This window comes from Strix aluco, chromosome 20 (genome assembly GCF_031877795.1).
Source record: "Strix aluco isolate bStrAlu1 chromosome 20, bStrAlu1.hap1, whole genome shotgun sequence".
Taxonomy (NCBI): Eukaryota; Metazoa; Chordata; class Aves; order Strigiformes; family Strigidae; genus Strix; species Strix aluco.
Genome location: NC_133950.1, coordinates 9,496,767 through 9,515,125, shown reverse-complemented (window position 1 = coordinate 9,515,125; position 18,359 = coordinate 9,496,767). Strand labels below are relative to the sequence as shown.

At 57.4% G+C, this 18,359-nt stretch overlaps 1 protein-coding gene and 1 non-coding gene across 3 annotated transcripts; one reads left to right on the top strand and one right to left on the bottom strand.

Moving 5' to 3' along the window:
• Window positions 1-931: 931 nt before the first annotated feature.
• Window positions 932-1,022, bottom strand: TRNAR-UCU (transfer RNA arginine (anticodon UCU)). Its single transcript is given in 2 exon segments — window positions 932-967; window positions 986-1,022. It is a non-coding gene; the product is annotated as a tRNA-Arg (tRNA).
• Window positions 1,023-1,124: 102 nt separating this feature from the next.
• Window positions 1,125-10,680, top strand: SLC27A4 (solute carrier family 27 member 4). 2 transcript variants are annotated; one of them, XM_074846320.1, is made up of 13 exons: window positions 1,125-1,275; window positions 4,012-4,178; window positions 4,848-5,242; window positions 5,939-6,097; window positions 6,432-6,501; window positions 6,610-6,701; window positions 7,233-7,342; window positions 7,772-7,981; window positions 8,230-8,356; window positions 8,526-8,663; window positions 8,826-8,990; window positions 9,454-9,600; window positions 9,872-10,680. In XM_074846320.1, the coding sequence occupies exons 2-13, from the start codon at window positions 4,018-4,020 to the stop codon at window positions 10,027-10,029; spliced, it is 1,932 nt and encodes a 643-aa protein (XP_074702421.1). In that variant the 5' UTR covers window positions 1,125-1,275; window positions 4,012-4,017; the 3' UTR covers window positions 10,030-10,680. The 2 variants fall into 2 exon arrangements, with proteins under 2 accessions (XP_074702421.1, XP_074702422.1); XM_074846321.1 differs by lacking the exon at window positions 9,872-10,680 and having other exon boundaries at window positions 8,826-9,047; window positions 9,454-9,558.
• Window positions 10,681-18,359: the final 7,679 nt, after the last annotated feature.

The window sequence follows — 18,359 nt, the reverse complement described above, 5'->3', positions numbered from 1 at the left end:
CTCCAAAACCGGGCTCATGCCTCCCCTTGGCCTCTGGAGTTATTTCAAGAAGATAATAAAAGATATCATATAAATACATCCTTCAGCTGGTGGTGAAATGCACAGAGTGGGGGTTGTCCTATTGCACTGGTCAGGATGAAAGAAGCGTTTGGCCCTAAAATGACCTGAAAATGTGCTTTTCTGCATCAGAAATGTGTCGGAGCTTTGGGGTGGTTAAACCAAAGGGCAGAAAAGATTCGTCGCTTCCAGAAGCTGTGAGCAGCGATCAAGGAAACACGGGAAATGATGGTCACGAGAGAGGGTTTCGCTGCACTTTGGGTTATTTAGTGCGGCCGTGCGGCGCTGGGGCTGCCGGCGGCGGTTGTGCCGCCTTCGCGCAGCCGCGTGTTGCTTGGTGGGCTGGTGCCAGCGCTACAGAAATGGCACGGCATGTAATTTTAAACTGCATCTGCTCAGCCGGATCGCTTAACGGCCGCCGCTTGTCGAGTCTGCAAGAAGGAAGGCGGCAGCGGCAGAGGGGGGAAGCGGGGGTGATTTTGGCAGGTCAGGCACAAGCCATGTGAAAATTCTTTTTTTGGAGGGGACAGATCCGTGCCATGTGAAAATGCTTTTTTTGGGGCAGTCCGTGTCTGCGCTGCTGGGGCTGTTTTGGGGGATGCGGTGACGATGACCACCAAGGGAGGGGATGATGCTGCTGAACCCCGCACGGACCCGCTGGGATCGAGGCACATTTTACGGAGTGGACCCCCGGGAGCGGCCGCGGCCCCGAGCTCCCTCTCCCCGGTACACGGGCCGCGCGTGGCTCCGCTCCGAAAACGGGTCTCGCCGAGGGCCCCCGCGGGGCGGCAGCGGCCGGGGGTGGCGGCTCCCCCCGGCCCGTTGCGGTTCGCGGAAACCCGCAGAGCGATCGCCGCGTCCCGGTGGCAAAATGCGACTCTGGTGGGACTCGAACCCACAACCTTTGAATGACTCCCGTCACACGCGCTAGAAGTCCAATGCGCTATCCATTGCGCCACAGAGCCCTCGCTCTGCCCCGCCGCCCTCACCGCCTCTTCCCGCCGCGCCGCCCCGCCCCGCCCCGCCCCGCCGTTCCCCGGGACCGCGCCCGCCGCCGCGGGGCCGGACCGGCGGGGCCGAGCGGGGACTACGACTCCCGGCGGGCCGCGCTGCTCGTCCCGCCCCGCCCCGTGCTGCAGCGGCGGGCGGGACCCGCTCCTGCTCCCGGCCCCGCTCCCGGTGCAGGTGGCCGGGCCGCAGCGGACGCCCCGGAGCCCGGTAAGAGCGCGGCACCGTCCTTCCCCTCCCCGTCCCCCAGCTCCCCGCTCCGTGACCTCCCGGCGCCGCTCTGTTCCGCTGCGGCGGCCACGCTGCCTCCCCGCGGGCGGCCGGGCGGGGCCGCCACGGCCCGCGGTTTCCTCATGAGGCGCCGCGGCCCTGAGGGTGGTACCGGGGTCCCTCAGCGCCCCCCCCCCCCCGATCTCCGCAGGAGGTACCGGGGCTCCTCAGCCTCCCGCCTGCTCCTGAGGCACCGCGGGTGACACCGGGGCCTCTCAACCCCCCGGTCTCTTCATGAGGCGTTGGGGCCCTGCGGGCGGTACCGGGACCCCTCAGCCCCGCCGGTCTCCTCGTGAGGCGCCGCGGCTTAGCGGGCTGCGGGGCTCCCCCCGGGGATACCGGCTCTCCCCGGGCAGTTCCGCGGCCTGGCCGGGCTTAGAGGAGGAGAGTCCCGGCCGCAGCCCCGGTGTGAGGCCCTCATGGGCCTCCTGGTTCTTCTGCCCCCTCAGATGGGGCTGGGCTGGGCTGCTCGCCCTCCCTGCGGGGGATGAGCCCGCCGGCCCCGGGGAAGGGCGGGGAGGGCGGAACGGGGGGGGACCCCATCACCCTGCCCAGGGCTAAGTGGGGGGACAGGTGCCCCCCCGGTTGCTCATGCTGGAGAAATGACTCTGGGGATCTCCCAGCCCCTGGAGCTTGACCGGTCTCCTGCCTGTGGTCCCCCCTGTGACCTGCTCCCCAGGCTGGTCCCTCTCCCCAGCTCTCCTTGGGTCTCTGTGCCCCCGGGTGATGGATCCCTGCGGTTTGCCTTTGTGCCCGCTGGCCGTGGAACTGCAGGCAGGTCTTAATTTTCTCTGTGCTGATGCAGCTAGACAAGACCTGAATCCTTAACGGCAGGGCTGGACGTCTCTGGCAGTAATGCACCGGTTATCTCTCGGTAATCTCTCACCGGTTATCTCTCAGTAATGCACCGGTTATCTCCTGGCAGGAGGCACCGGGCATGCCGGTGTGAGGCAGAGATGTGAGCAGAGGATAACAGGGGCCTGTCTGGGCCTGTCTTGCCTTCAAGTGGGAGATTAAGCACCTTGCTGCCCACACAGAGTGTGGCTCCCCACCGCCAGCTCTCCACCTCTGTCTGTTTGATGTGAGCATGTAACGAAGGGCCCAGGTCTTGGCCGAGGTGTAGTAGTTTGATGGTGATCTAAGAGTTGCCCTGTTTAACTGCAGAGAGAGGCTCCTAGGCAAAAATGCAGTGGGTCTTGCCCTGCTAAAAGGCTGAGGGACTGTGTTGTGGGATCTCGGGCCTGGGAGATGTTTGGTGGGGAGTGCTCAGAGGCTGCTGGCACAAGGGGGGATCTCTGAGCAGGGGCTGTGGACAGGAGGATGTCCCCAGGCCCCCACCCAGCAGTGGCATCTTGTGCTCTGGTGCATCCCTGCCTGCTGCCAGTGGCACGGCTCGGAGTTGAGGCAGCCTGCGTGACATGCCAGGGCACGGTGACCATGTGGCACTGCCTTGGCTCTCACCCTGCCAGCATCTCCTACCAAATCCACAGAGGCTCCCCGGACCTGGGGGAACTGCATGGAGCAGAGGGAGAGCCACAAGTGTGGCTCCTGGCCACGCCGAATGTGGCAGGGCCCACTCAGGGCTGCCAGCTTCAGAGCAGTGAATCCACCTTCAAGAGGGAAAGGGAAATGACATGAGTGTTTCCTTCCCCTTCGGCCTGTGTCCATGCCGGGAAGGACCAGTTTTATTTAGGAGCCCTTGAGCTGTGAGGGTCATGTCACTGTCACTTTCCTCTGCCCGATGCTGTTGCCCAAAGAGCCTTTGCTAGATCATGGTCTCCTGTGAGTCTCAGAGCCACGTCTGGGGTGTGTTTAGCATGGGGACACAGGTGCTGGTTTTGGGGGACAGGTACCAGAGACTGAGTTGCTGTCCACAGGGCATGGGGTGGGGGTCTGGGCACTCCTGGCAGCAGCGACAGCCCTTGTTCTGCCCGCTCCAGCCTGGCCAGGGGATGCCTGCCTTGTTCTGACCTCGTCCCTGACCCGCTCTGACAGTGTCTCCAGCAGAGCCAGGCCAGGAAACTGCCCGCCGACAGGAGGGTTTGCAAACATGAGCAGAGCTCAAAGGACTGAGTTTCCTGTCCCTGTTCCTGTCTGAGCTGTGTCGGGGAGCATGTAAAGCTGCGCTCTCCCACCAGCCATGCTGGCTGTCCCAGAGACAGGCGTGTGGGAGAGCTGGGTTATGGGGAGAAAGGGATCCCGGGGGTAAGGAGGAATTTAGAGCTGGGCTTTGCCAGGCTGGGAGTGAGGGGCTGAGCCAGTCCTGCCTGGCATCACCCTGGTGCCTGCCAAACATCTGTACAAGGTCTCCTGCCATGACTCTGCTCCCACATTCGTGAAGTGACTTTATCCTGCATCTCACACTGCTGGAGCGCGTTCATGCCCCTGGCTGGTGGGCAGAATGTGGCTCCCCAGGTGGGAATGGCCGGGCTCTCGGCTGGCACTAAGCAGTGCCATGCTGGAGGCTTAATTGGAGGCTATCTCCAAGGTCTGGTAAAGTTACATCTGTGGGAGCTCTGGGCTGTTGGGTTACGTCCTCGCTGCCAGGAGGAGTGATGACTCAGGGACCTCATCCAGGAAATTGGGGGCTGCTAACGCATCCCCCGCCCATGGGTTCGTTTATCACCAGGCCCAGTGTGCACGGGGTTGATGGCCGTGGTTTCTCTGTCTCTGCAGGCTAAGATGCTGCGTCTGGCTGCTTTTGCAGCGCTGCTGCTGTTCTTCAGGGTCAGTCTGGAGCTGTCCTGGGCCCAGGCCATCCCCGCTCTCTTCATCTTCTACCTGGGATCCGGCGGATGGGACTTCTTCCTCATATTCATCAAGACAATACGAAGGGACGTCACGTAGGTGTCCTGGCTGCGATGGCCCAACCACCCACCCTCCCCCTGGCCCACTGCTCTGCCCTGGTGCATGTGTGAGCCCCCAGCTCCTTGCACAGCTCTGGGTTTCTGCTGGCACCTGGCCCAGCTGGAAGGAGATCTCCCTCTGCCGCGCCCGAGCGGCTCCAAACTCTCGGGCAAAGTTTTCACGGGAAAGATAGATTTCAGCTGAGCTCTGAAGTCTAGTGACTGTCCTTGTACTTCACCCTGTCCCTGAAGCTGCTGGCGTGGCACCAGGTGCCTGTGCAGGGTCGGTTCTGAGTTGGTACCAGGCTGTGCCAGCTCCTGGCAAGGATTTGTGGGGAGGGAGTGGTGGCACCTCTTGGAGAGCACCTGAGGCTCAAAGATGCCCCTTTGACCAGGGACATCCCTGTCTGCAGCCTTCAAAAACACATCTCTCCCTGGCCTCCATCAGTTCCTGGCTATAAGCATCTTTGCAGATGAGCTCTGCCTATGTCCACACTGCTCAGGGGAGTGCCCAGAGCTGCTGCTGACCTAGAGTAGGACCTGGAGTAGTGTTGGGCTAGGAAGGAAGCTACTAGGAAGTTCCTCATGCTGTGCTGGCTTTGCTGGAGGAAGTGGTTATGCCAGGGTCACTGAGCAGCTGCCCTCTTGCTCATCTTCCTTTGGCAGCACGGGGCTGGTCCTGTTGCGGGTGAAGTGGCAGGTATGGAGGCACGTGAGGGAGAAGAACACAATTGCCAAGATCTTTCAGAAGACCGCGAGCAGGTATCCAGAGAAGACAGCACTGATCTTCCAAGGCACGGGCGAGAGCTGGACCTTCCGGCAGCTGGATGAGTACTCCAATCGGGTGGCAAATTTCTTCTATGGCCAAGGCTTCCGCTCTGGTGACGTGGTGGCTCTTTTCATGGAGTCCCGCAATCAGTACGTGGGGCTGTGGCTCGGCTTGGCTAAGATTGGGGTGGAGACTGCCCTCGTGAATTCCCACCTGCGCATGGAGGCCTTGCTGCATTGCATCACCATCTCCACCTCCAAGGCTGTGGTTTTTGGGGTGGAGATGATGGAAGGTGAGGGGCAGGCAGATGTGTCAGGGGTGCTCTGAACTCGGGAGGGGGGGGCATCTCAATGGATTTAGTGCTCCTTTCCGCCCACCACAGAGCAGTGATGTGGAAGAGTGGACAGTTGGAACTGTATCTGTTGGCTTATTTTTTTTTGTTGGTCCCTTTGGCCACTGGGCATGATCTGGAGATGGCCAGGATCTGGCGTTCAGTGCTGTCTGGCTCCCAACAGGCCAGCCTGGGTGTGAGGATCCTTCCTTGTGCCTCTTGGCTCCTTCCCCTGCGTGGAGCCCTGGGCTGGGCTGGGCCTGCCCCACCGCACAGGACGAGCCTCCCCTTGCTCTCCGTGGCTGTTAGCCACATCCCTGCAGCACCTCAGGTCCAGCTCCTCATGTGTTTCAGCCCACACCTCTGAGGTTGGTGGTGTCAACAGACCTCTTGGCACCAAAGAGGTTTTGGCTGGGGAGAGGTGGAGAACAGGATCTTCTAGTCCCTGGAGAGGCCCAAGCTGTGGCCCCAGCATCTGTTAATCATGGAAACAACATCCACCTGTGGTGCTTGTCAGCCCTTTGGGGACTCTGCTGAGCACAGCGAGGGTACTGCTACCTGGGGCAGTGTCTCCCTGAGACTGTCTGGGAGGGCAGAGGGTTTCTGTGCTGTAACCACCCTGCAGTCTTTTACCATCTCTCCTTTTTACTTTCTCAGCAATGCAGGAAGTGCAGCCCTCCCTGGAGAAATCTATCCATCTCTTCTGGTCCGGGGAAGGAAGCCCCGAATCCACGCTTCCTGGTGCAAAACACCTAGACCCCCTCCTGCAGATGGCCCAGCGGCACCAGCCAACCCCCCCCGATAAGGGCTTTCTTGGTATGTGATCAGCTCTTGGGGGCCAAACTTGTGGTGGTGTTTCTGTGGATCAGCCAGTTAGAACGCTGGCAAGAACATCTGCTCAGGATGCTGATGGCAGACGTCCGCAGCAGGGCCTAGGGTGTTTGGGATGGGTCTTACTCTGGTGTCTGAAGCCCAGCCCTGTGTGGAGCAGTATCCTCTTGTGCTCTCCACCTGTCCTGATCTGCCTGGGGTGAACCCAGCATGTTCCTGACGCTGTCACATAAAGTTTTGACTCAACTGGCACTAGCAGAGTGTATAAATATGACTTGTCCCCTTGTCCCAGTGACCTTGTCTCCTCATTCCTCTCCAGATAAACTCTTCTACATCTACACCTCTGGCACGACGGGGCTGCCCAAGGCTGCCATTGTGGTGAACTGCCGGTAAGGCCGTGGGCAGGGGCTCGGGGAAGGACAGGGCTGAGCTCTGCCCTGTCCTAGCACAGTGCCTCTGGCTCTGCTGCTGACATGCCTCTTCACCTCTCACCCCAGGTACTTTCGCATGGCCAGCTTAGTTTTTTATGGTTTTCACATGAGGCCCGACGATGTGATGTACGACTGCCTCCCGCTCTACCACGCTGCAGGTAACGTGTGCCGTACAGAGCCCTGCGTGTCGGAACTGTCTCTTCCCCTCAGCCAAGCCCGTGGCTCAGGCCAGAGGTTGGTGTAGCAGCGATCTCCATGTCGAGGAGGAGCTGACTGCTGCTGGCAGGGTCTGACCAAGGCTTTCTGCTTTTTCCCCGGGAGCCAAGAATCGATCTGGCTGACCTTTGGAGTGGGGAGTGTGTGTGCGGGGTGCTATCCCAGCTCCTAGCCTGGCTTTGGAATAGCTGCTCCTTATCGCTGCTGCCCGTGGAGTGTCAGGGGGAAGGGGAAGCGGTGCCCACCTGGCTGGCTGAGACCTGCTGGGATGTCTAGGTGCAAAGTGCTGCCCCAGATCTCACTGCCACACATCTCCTCCCCGGTGCCTGTGGTCCTGGGGGCTTTGGTTTGGTGAAGCCCCATCTGCTGTGAGCCAGTGTGTGCCATCCCCCTTGCCCTGCCAGGCCTCTCCCCGAGCGGGCTGGGCTGGGGGTGTCTGGGGACTGAGGGCTCCCCTGGCTGCCTCTCTGCAGGGAACATCGTGGGGGTCGGGCAGTGCCTGCTGCAGGGCATGACGATTGTCATCCGCAAGAAGTTCTCGGCCTCGCACTTTTGGGACGACTGTGTGAAATACAACTGCACGGTGAGGCCATGAGGCAAGGGGCCAGCCGGGAGTGGGGAGCGGAGCCTGGGGATCTGTGCTGTGCTGGAGAGAGCCCAGCCGCTGGAAGAGGGGGAGGCCTGGACTGGTTCTGCCTGTCCATCCCAAACCACCTTCCAAGGTGGTGGGGCTGTGTCTTTCTCACCTGAGGTGGTAATTCCACATGTCCAAGCCCTTCCCATGCTCCAGCATCAGCCAGGAGGTCTCGGATAGGTGTCAGAGACTAGAGGAGTGGGTTAACTGGGGAGGGACAGGCATGGTACAAGCTAGCAGGACTCCTGGATTTTACTAAGGCCTCTTTAGGGGACTTTGGGCATGTTGTGACATTCTTACCTGCCCTTGAAGAAACCCCAAATGCCCTGGGGCCTGGCAGAGGGGTCATAGTGAGTTTTCCCTCTGTGTCCCTCCTAGATTGTGCAGTACATCGGGGAGATCTGCCGCTACCTGCTGAACCAGCCATACCAGGAGGTGGAGCGGCAGCACCGGGTGCGCATGGCGCTGGGCAACGGGCTGCGTGCCTCCATCTGGCGGGAGTTCATGGCCCGCTTTGGCATCGCCCAGGTGGCCGAGTTCTACGGGGCCACTGAGTGCAACTGCAGCCTGGGAAACTTTGATAACAATGTAAGGCCCCACCACTCTCCTCATGTCCCAGAGGGTGCCCACTGGCCTGGGCAGCGTTGGAAACCCATATGGGCTGTTTGCTCACAGTTTCTTGCTCCAAGAGGCTTGGCGTGAGTTGCCATCCACTCGGAGGGGTTTGGGCTGTTGTGCAGTGCCAGCTCTGTGGTATCCTGGATGTGTGTGGGCAGTGGGCTCGGGGCAGCAGAGATGTTCCTGCTGCCCACAGCTCTGAGCTCTTTCTCTTCTAGGTTGGGTCGTGCGGCTTCAACAGCAGGATCCTACCAGGTGTGTACCCCATCGGCTTGGTGAGGGTGGATGAGGACACCATGGAGCTGATCCGGGGGCCGGATGGTGTCTGTATCTGCTGCAAACCAGGTGAGGGCAACCACAGGGATAAGTCTCCTCAGCCCTGTGTGTATCTGTCCAAATACTTCAAGATAATTTACTGAAGTTTGAGTCTCTGCTCAGTTAAACCCCATTAGACACCCTTTTTGCTTGGATGCGGGTTGTTGCTTCCCCGCTTTATCCCCTCTCTTCCCTGCAGGGGAGCCAGGGCAGCTGGTGGGCCGCATTGTCAAGAGCAACCCCTTGCAGCACTTTGATGGTTACCTGAATCAGTCAGCCACCAACAAGAAAATCGCCAGGGACGTGTTTACAAAAGGGGACACTGCCTATCTCACAGGTGAGGCAAGCAGGGCCCTTCCGACTGCTGAGAGCGGAGGAGAAGGGTACCTGGGTGTGTGTGGGGGCCGTCCCAGGCTAGTGGCACTGCTCTGAGATGCTCCAGGGTTGCTCCTAGCACCTCTGACACCCCATTTTTCGCCTGTTCCTCACTTTCTTGTAGGGGATGTCCTGGTGATGGACAAATATGGCTACATGTACTTCCGTGACCGCACCGGGGACACATTCCGCTGGAAGGGGGAGAATGTCTCCACCACAGAGGTGGAGGGGACGCTGAGCCGCATCCTCAACCTGACGGACGTGGTGGTTTATGGGGTGGAGATCCCAGGTAGCTGAGAGGGAAGAGGACGATCAGGGGAGGCAGGCGGACTTCTGGCACTTATATGTGAGCATGTCCTGCACGTCCAGATCAACGTGTCCTTTTGCAAGAGGCTGGACTGAGGCTCCCCGTGGGCGAGCTGGGAAGACGCCACTGAGGATGTGCCTAGTGGGAACCAGAGGGTTCCCTCCCTCTCTCAAGCTTTGGTCTGATTCTGGCTGGTTTGGAAGGACCCTGTGTCCTTTCTGGACAGGCTGCAAGTGCCTCCTCAGGGAGGAGGTGACTGTGACCGCAGGGTGTCGCTGGCAGCTGTAGCCGCAGGGTGGTGACACAGCCAGTGACACAGCTGGACATGCCAGCCCTTTGGTGCAAAGCAGGGTCTGTGCCAGAGGCCTTGCTGGTGAGGGGCAGCGGGAGATGGTGCTACAGGAACAGTGTGTCTGAGTGCTCTCCCTTCTTCTCTGCCTCTTAGGGATTGAAGGGAAGGCAGGAATGGCAGCCATTGCTGACCCGAGTAACTCCTGTGACCTAGAAGGCTTTGCCAGCGAGCTGAAAAAAGCCCTGCCACTGTACGCACGTCCCGTCTTCCTGCGGTTCCTGCACGAAGTCTCCAAGACAAGTGAGCCACGGAAGATGCGCTCGCACTGATCATGGAGCTGGGGGGGCCTGGGGTGGGAAACCTGGTTATGGAGACCAATCTGTGGTAGGGTCAGGATGGAGCCCCTCTGCCCTGTCGAGCCCTCAACCAGTTCCTCTGCTGGTTTGGAGGTGTGGGAGTGCAAGGCTGGGTCTGGGGCACCACAGGTGCGGTGGGGATGGGAGTGTGTGTGGCGGGGATGGGACTGTGTGTGGCCAGTGACCCCTCATTCCTCCTTCTCTCCACACTCCAGGCACTTACAAGTTCCAGAAGATGGAGCTGCGGAAGCAGGGCTTCGACCCCACACTGGTGAAGGACAGGTTGTACTTCCTGGACTCCAGGCAAGGCCGCTACCTGCCACTGGACCAGGCAGCGTTCGGCAGGATCCAGTCAGGACAGCAGAAGCTGTAACTGGTGGGGCTCAAGGCACGTCCCTGAATCCTGCTGGGGAGAGGGGGGCAAGGCAGGCACTGGGGAAGAAAAGGTTCGAGGAGCGATATAAAGGCACACTAGAGATTTTATTTGACGAGTTTTACAGATAATGGTTTGAGGGGAACACAGTGGGGATCAAGGGGAGGGGGATGGTTACATACCAAAGCATAGACTCATTATGGCTTTATTTTCTACTTGGTACAGCGGTGGTGGTCCTGTGCCACAGGAGGGGCAGGGCCCTGGCCAGTTGAGGAGGGGTGGGGGTGCCCCTGCCATTCCACTTTGCTTTTCTGTCTTTCCCTCCCTTTCCCTGCCTGAAGCAACCCTTCCTGGTGAAGGCTGTGAAGGGACCAGTGCTGGGCTCTTTTCCCCATTCCTCCACCAAGCAGCCAGTCCTCCTTGGCACAGGGTCCCCACTGGCAGAGGGAAGCTGGGTGCCAGGCGCAACCCCTGCGTGGCCCCGCTGGTGTGTTTCTGCTGTGAATCAGGGGAGCCGGGTAGTGCTGGGCTCGGGAGAAGGACAGGGATGTGTTTCTGCCATGCCTTGCTCTCTCCTGGGGATGACATTTCTATTTTTCACAATCACACGCACATTATATTATATATATATATTATACACGCTGACTTTTTTTTTTTTCCAATCTTAATTTATTGTCTGCACTTTTGAATGTGTCCCGGGCTTGTGCAGTAGGTGGAGGGATAGCCCAGACCTGTCCTCTCTTGGAGAGCCCTTTTCTCTCGCAGGGAGATGGGACACTCATCTGGGACTGATTCTCCTCTTCCAGCGTGGGTGCAGCTGTGCACATCCTTGGGGCCTTGCTCCACAGTGAAGGACATGAGCGAGCCCCGCTATCTTGTGGACACTTCTCTGGGTCTCTTGCGTCCACCTTTTGTGGATGTAGCCTTGTTTCGTGCACCTTCTTCCTTGCAGAAAGCAGGTGGGAGAGTGGGGATGAAGGGTCTGGTTTGCCTTTGCTTAGATGTACTCAGCACCATGGAGCAGCTCTCGGGGCTTTCCTGCTGTGATGTCTGTGCCCTGAACGTGGGAGGCAACTTGCCTAGGGGAGAGAAAGTCCTCTGGAGGGTGGTCTCTGTGAGAGCCTGACTTCACGTGCTCTGCATCCCTTCCTGCAAGAGCCCTCCCTGTCTCCACCGCAGGAGACAGGCCCCGAACTGAAATGTCTCTGTTAAACACCTGATTTGCGCTATGTGAATTCCCCGTGTTGTGTCTGACGTGAAACAGCCTTAGCAGTGATGTCCGATTCCAGTCCTCGGAGACCATGCAGGAACATCTGTTCCAGAGAAAACTCTGGGTTGGGGGTTTTTTTGGTTTGTTTTTTTTGTTTTTTTTTTTTTTTTAAATGATTTGTTTCTATGCTTTTAGCAGGGTTACTCCTTAAAATGACATCTGTCTCTTGTGAGGGCAGGGTGTGCCTGCTCTTCTAGCTCTGCTTCCACACCAACGTACCTGCCTGCCCCAGTTTGTCCTGTCCTCACGATTAAATGCGAGTATGGGCTATGCTGGAGTTTCCTACCTCTTCCTTGCGCAGTCCTGCTCTGTGGGGAGGCGGGGGACTGTGCCGGTTTGGGAACTGGGAACTGCCACTCCAGAGCACAACCTCCCAGTGCAGACTTCAGCTCATCTCAGAGCACAGGGAAGCAAGGCCCTTGCTGCTGGGTTTGATGACTGCGTGAAAACAACCTATTGATGAGACCCCCCCAGACCCCACCACCCCGCTCCCCCTTTCCCCTGGTTCTGTTCTCAGTTTTGCCATCCCGGTTTGTCCTGGCCCAGTTTTCCCTGTTTACTCTGGCATGTCTGGCTCTTCCGCTCCTCTCCTGTTCCCTCTTTCCTCTTCCTGCTGCTTCTCTCCATGTTTGGCCACGCTTAACCTCCCAGCTCATTTCTGCCCTTGCAGACAGGTTTTTTGGTACCCCTTCACCTTTCCTCGCTGCCAGAATCATCTTTTAGGTGCTTTGCATCCAACCCTGGAGACAGGAGAAACCGGCTCCTTCATGGTACGCAGGTACCAGGGAGAAATATCTTGCATGAGCCTGGGTGAAGTGTGTTGCCAGGTGAGACACACCATAGGAGAAGTGCTGAAAATTTGCATCCGTTATATACCTTCAGGCATGCTCAAATTGATGACTTCTCCAGCATCTCAAACTAAAATTAAAGCTTTTAGCTTATTCAGTCCCCTGGACGGAGTGTCTCTGGGCAGGGCCCAGCTCAGAGCTGCATCTGGCCTCCTCTGCAGCCAGCCCCAGGGAGGGCAGTGAGGACGGGAGGAGCGTGGCGTGGCCGAGCAGCGTGGTCTGACGCTGCTCCCGGAAGGGTGCAGCTCCTGGGACAGCCTCTGTCCCAAAGCAGCCCCCCAGCTCAGTGGAAAACAGGCCTCATCCCCCCAGGGCAGCAGTACCCGTGGGGTTCAGCCTTCAAATAAGGTGGCTTTGCCTGTGGGGGGGGTCATATTTAGAGGGCTGGGGGCGTCTCCAGGCCTCGAGGGGCTGGTGAAGGGTGCGCAGATGCTCGGGTCCCACTTTTGGACGCTGTTCCTCTCACAGCCACCGGTGGAGGGCGGGCTGGGCTCGGCAAACGTCTCGCCTCAGGGGGGAACTCTTTAGGGGCTCCCCTGGGGTCTCACAGCCCCCCCGGGGTGTTCAGAGCCCTGGGGAAGGGGGGTGTGTGTGCACAGAGCGCTGGGAGCAGGGGGGTCACCCACGCAGGGGAGAGGTCAGACCCTGTCCGAGGTGGAGAGGAAATTTCGGGTACAGAAGGTTGTGCTGGGTGTGAGGCCCACAGCAATCCCAGGCACTGGCGTTCCCAGCACAGGGCTCACCCCGAGCCCTGCGTTCCCAGCCGGCTGCAAGGGGGAGGAAGGTCGTAGTTGCAGGGTGCAGGCTAGAGGAGCAGGATGGGGCCCCCCTGAGGTGAGAGCTCCTGTTCTGGGGAGACAGGGAGGTGCAGAATGACTGGGAAACCGCTCAGCGAACTGCACAGGGGGCTCTGATGGAGGAGACCTGCAGAGCTCAGCAGTACCGACGCAGCGTGGTGCTGTGCTGGAGGGCTGGGCTCTGCACGTACCACGTACGCACGCCTCCGTGCCGGGTTTCCCAGGGAGAGGGGAGCCCCACGAAGGTGTGTTCGTGGCTGTGAGTTATGCTGTAAGAAGCCACCCTGCCTGGCGATGCTGACGGCACTGCAGCATTGAGGGGGTTAAAAGTAGCGGCTCTGGTCCCCGCTGGAGATCTGGTGGCTGAGGACAATTCACCGTTTGCACTGTGTTTGTCCTTACTGAGGAGGGTTGTGTCGATCTTGGCAATGCTTTGAGACTCCCTGCAAAACCCAGTTACACCAATTAGTTTTTCCACTGGCTGTTAGCTTTGGGTTGAAATCCCGGAGCTTTTTTAAAGTCCCAGCTCCTCTGGAAAAATGAAGCCTAGGTGCAAGCATCGCTGAAGCGCTCAGCCCAGGAATACAAGTGCAAGTGTGGTACTGAGCCCAGGATCAATGCTGGGATAAAACACTTACAGCAGAGAGGTGTTTGGAATGAAGCAGCCAGTGCTTAATCATAGTCTGATTTTGTTAAATTTCTTTTTATTTGTGCGATTTTAAGGAAGAAGCTAATTGAATCTTCTTTCTATGATTAGAGACACCTTGCGAGACTTATCTCTCTCCTTTGATCAATACACTAGTCTGGCTCAACAGCTGCATATAGATAAAAGTGCTGTATATAAAGTACGAGGTATTATTCTTTTTTTAATTAAAATACTTTAAAAGCTGTTTGCATGAGGTTAAGAAAACATTAAAATCCTTTCCTGGGTTATTATTAGCCTATTAATTTAAGCAAAGGCAAAGACCTTTACAAACCAAATGTGCTTTTCACCATGGAGATGACTGCTTTCCCCAGACCCTGCATCCTGGACAGTGACAACAATATCAAGAAAAATAATGCCACAACTTTCTTTCTGATCAGCATCTCTTTCCAGCTCTAGGTCCAGCTCACCCAAGCCATGCTTGGTGTGCAAAACTGGAGTGTATTTTAGCCTAAATGCAGGCAGGGGCTTTGCAAGCTGCTCAGGACCTTTCTGGGTGAAATTAATTTCTTCTGCTGAGAAAGTCTTTGAGAATCTTTAGTGCTGCATCTCTCCAACCTTCTCCTGCCACTCTTGGTGTGCTGGAGTCTTCCCAAACAATGACAGCCGCCCGCTCCTCTGCACGCTGGTGAGCTAGCTTTGCCTTTAAGCAGGAGAGGGAAATATTCTGGACTAAAGAAGGGCCTATCCTTTGGTGCACTCTTTAGAAATGGAAATACACGATTCCCCTGAGTGGTTCCAGTGTAACCAGGAGCAGAGCCAAGGACAGCTTCTCCCCCTCCAGTTTGAAGGGGCTGCGTTGCAGGGGATTCCATCAAAATGATGGTCTGCGGAAAGCGCCTGCGTCTTGTCATCCTGCGCGCAGAGGGAAGGGACGGCAGCTTTTCTCCTTAAAGCAGAAAGGCCACACTAGCAAAGCAAATGTCTTTAGGGCTGTTTGCTGCTTAGCTCCTGAACAGCATGGGATGGCCGGGCTGTGCAGCAGGGTGAGGCTCAGGGAGCAGGGGACAGGTCCTGCTCTGCTCTTTTTGAGCCTGGCCTGTTTCAGTGGCAAACCCCACCTTCCAAAATAACCCAGGGTTTGACCCTCTTTTCTCCTGGGTAATTGAAAATCCTGCCCAGAGGCACAAATGATGCCAGGCCAGGCTCTGGGAGCGCTTTGGGCCATTGGGGTCATGCAGTACAGACTGGCAACCTCGGGAATCACAGGCAGTGGTGACTCTGTCTGAGGCTGGGACATACCCCTGCTCAGGATTGTTGCCCAGACCTCCCCAGATCCCTCACCAAATGATCCCAGGCTTGGGAAGTGGGATACACAACCCCTACTATGCCACGTCCCTCTCCTCAGTATGACCCTGCCTTCCTCTAGCCCCATCCTCAAGGGTGCTGAGCAGCCCTCCCCCGGGACACCAGCATCTCGCCAGCCCGAGGAGTCGGGATCTGATCCTGCCCTGGAGGTGACACCTCCCGCGACCCGCACGGGGCCCTGCACACTCCCAGCGCTGTGCCAACGGGGCCGAGGAAGCCAGGGCGGCGAGAGCCTCCTTCCTCGCCTCCGGCCATCCAAGTGGCCTCCGGCTCAGCCGCAGGAAGAGGCTAACAGCAACGGGCAAGCCACCTCCTTAGCTTTGAGTATCACTTTCAGCTATTCTGAAGGTTAAACGCCTGTTTAGAGCTCCCTATTGAAGGTAGAGCCGGGGGTGCAGCATTGTTCGGACGCCCTCCCGCTTTGTCTGGCTGCTTTCAGGGATGCCCTGAATGGGAAGCGGCCCCCCCAGCCCAGCACCCCGGCAGAAGGGCTCCTGGGGGAGAGGCGCTTCCTCCCGCCCTAATGACATTCAGGCCTCCATCGGTTCAGCTCCCGCTTTCTTTCTGCTGCAGTTTAACCCGGGCACAGAGGCCGGGCTCCATCTTACTGATCTCTGCTTGACACCCAATTACCACATGAATGGGAGAGAAAGGCTGCAAAAGGCTTTAACTCCCACTGACCCTCCTTCCCCTCTGCCTGCTTCCCCCTCTCCCCGTCCTACCCCCTCGCCTTTCTCCGGTGGAGGGAGTTCAAAACTGAGACGGGGAAATCAAACAAAGCCCCGAGTAAGGAAACCCATTGTCACCGCCTCCACGATGGCTCCCTTTCGCCAGCTATTGTTCCCCTTGAAGTTTGACTTGCTGTGTGGAAGGATGCGAGCAGCTGTTTGTGCATTCCCCTGATGTTTTATTGAAAAATAATTGAATCGTCAGTTTGGGGCTCTCTGATAAAATGTTTCCTTGGAGCGCTGGGCCCTGCTGTATTTATAAACTACGTTTCCCCGTAAAACATGATGGCGACCTAAACCGTTTCCTCCAGAATAAACCTTCAGCAGAGGGACAGAGGCATGCCCCTTCTGCACTCAAGGGGAGAGAAAAAGCGTGCAAATGGCAGGGAAAAAAAATGCCAGGGCTGAGACAAAAGAAATTAAACCCTCTTTATTGCCAGGCTCAATTTCCAACCTGTTCTTTTGTTTGGTGCAGTTGACTTTGGGAGAGGGGAAAGGCGGGTGCAGCCGGAGCACCCTGTCGGCTGCCTCTTGCCCCACGTAACCGGGGTGAGCACCCTGGCTGCCTGGGGACGCCTGGTCCTGCCCAGCGCCGTTCCACGCTTGGGACCAAATGAGGGATCTGCCAGGGAAAATTGGGTATAAAAAGAGAAGTTTAGCTTAAGTAAAGCACAGTGACCCATCCCTGGGTTTGAAATAGAAGACGGTGTGTTGCAGCAAACTGAACCCAGGGTATATGTTTGAGGCAGGAGCCTTGTCTTTATCTAGTTTTGCTTTATCTTCCTGTTTATCGAATACCATCGATGTTTACAGCACTTTAGAAATAACGATGTCAGCATTACACTTCCTCAAGGAGATTACGTGCTTGCTTTCCCCATCCCCAAGCATATGCCGGAGAATTTGTGATGCTCTGATTTCAGCACCCGGCACAGAGACGGGACTCGCTCCTCTCCCAAGCACACGATGTCCATAAAAACGTCCCCCATATCTCAAGTGCTGGCTGACTGTATTTCCAGGGCAATTGTTAACAGTAACCAGCTCTGAATGCTTGAATGAGCCAAATTGGTATTTATGATTACTGTTCTCTTTCTTTTTAATTTCTTTTTGCTTTTCTGGGAAAGTGCTAACACTAAATCTGTAATATTTTGTTGTATTTCTATAACTCTGGAATCAAGATTCTTTCAGGAGCCAGTTCTCCTATTATTTGGCCTCATAAATGATTTCTGGAAGCAAGAAGAATAGCTCATATAAAACTGTAACTGCAAACACTGATCTGGAGTCCAGATTACCAGATCCTCTGTATACAGAGTGCTTCAGTCATTTCTGAAGTGTATAGAAGTTAGATTTTTGTCTAAGGCTTCTTTCCTCAGCCAGTTTCCCATATAATCAGTTCAACATCCTGGGCTGTATCTCTGTGATACTCAAAAGCCTTGGGATTTAGAGATATTTAAAATCCAGCTGGAATTTTTGGATGAAGACCACGGTCAACAGCTTCATGTCTCTGCCATCACGTAACCCCGGCAGCGACGGCAGCGTTCATCTGTGCTGGGGATCGGCCTTTCCTGGGGCCCAGCCTGGAGAATGATCTCCTCTGAGAACAAAAGGCCATTACAAACACCACCACCTTCTGCTCTCGGGGTTAGGCATACTCTGACCCCCGTTAGCATAAACGAAGAGCAATCTGTCTGTGTAAATTTATGCCCCTTACACATAATGCACCATGTGTATGCATATATATTACATTTCTATGTGCATGTGTGCACGCGTACACGTATTTTTTAAATCCAAACCCTCCACTGAGTGAAGGGAGGGTTAAGGGGCTGCAGTTTTTCCACCAGTGCTGCCCAGTACCGCTCCATGTTGTGGGGGAGCAGAGCCTGCGCCGTTGCACAGCCCAGCTGTCACCGCCATGGCTCCATCCCGCCTGTGCACACACTTCTCCCTCTGGGGACAGGGGGGAGAAAAAAACCAGGCGGCAGATGTGAGCCGCGTTGTTTAACGCCATGCTGGAAGGTGCCCGGTGCCGCGAAGATGTGCTTGCTCAGAGAGGCTGCCCCGAGCAGAAGGGGATGCTGAACTGCCGCCCTCTCTGATGTGCAGAAGCACGTCTTCCATGATGGCGACAGGAGCGGTCGTTAGCCCCACCCGGGCCGGCTATTTCTGCTTCGTCACTAAAAATTCAAATTCACTGCGAGGCAGCAGGTTGGCTTCGCTGCTGGGAAACGCCTGCTGCAGCTCCGTGCCTTTGCGCAGCTGAAGTACTCTCAACGTGTGAAAAAGGGCTCTGTGTGTAGCAAGAGGTGAACTTAATGTGGAAAGGGGTGTTTTAAAATAACATCGCCTGGCATAGCGCACACCTCTGGAGGAGCGGGCCTCCCTTCCAGCAGCCCTGAGGAGAGGGTCCGCCCGGCCGTTGGGCCCCGGCACCGAGGAAGCTCCCACTGAGGGTTCTCCTTAGGCCAGACCAACCCGCTCGGCTCGCAGCCCGTCCGCACCAACGCCGCCGCGGGCTGCGGCGGGAGCCCGGGGCAGAGCCCGGGGGGGAGCCCGGCGGGGAGCCCGGCGGGGCCCTGCGAGGCCGCAGCCGGCGGGCCCATGGCCGCACCCTCCTTCCCGCCGTTGCTGGGCAACGCGGCGCGGCCGGAAGCCGGCGCGGCACTTCCGGCGCGGCCCGCG

Excerpts from the sequence above, each read along its gene's own strand:
- SLC27A4 (XM_074846320.1), top strand. The coding sequence starts at position 4,018 with ATGCTGCGTCTGGCTGCTTTTGCAGCGCTGCTGCTGTTCTTCAGGGTC. Across the intron at positions 5,243-5,938 it reads TGGGGTGGAGATGATGGAAG|CAATGCAGGAAGTGCAGCCC; the intron begins GTGAGGGGCAGG and ends TTACTTTCTCAG. Across the intron at positions 6,502-6,609 it reads GCCATTGTGGTGAACTGCCG|GTACTTTCGCATGGCCAGCT; the intron begins GTAAGGCCGTGG and ends CTCTCACCCCAG.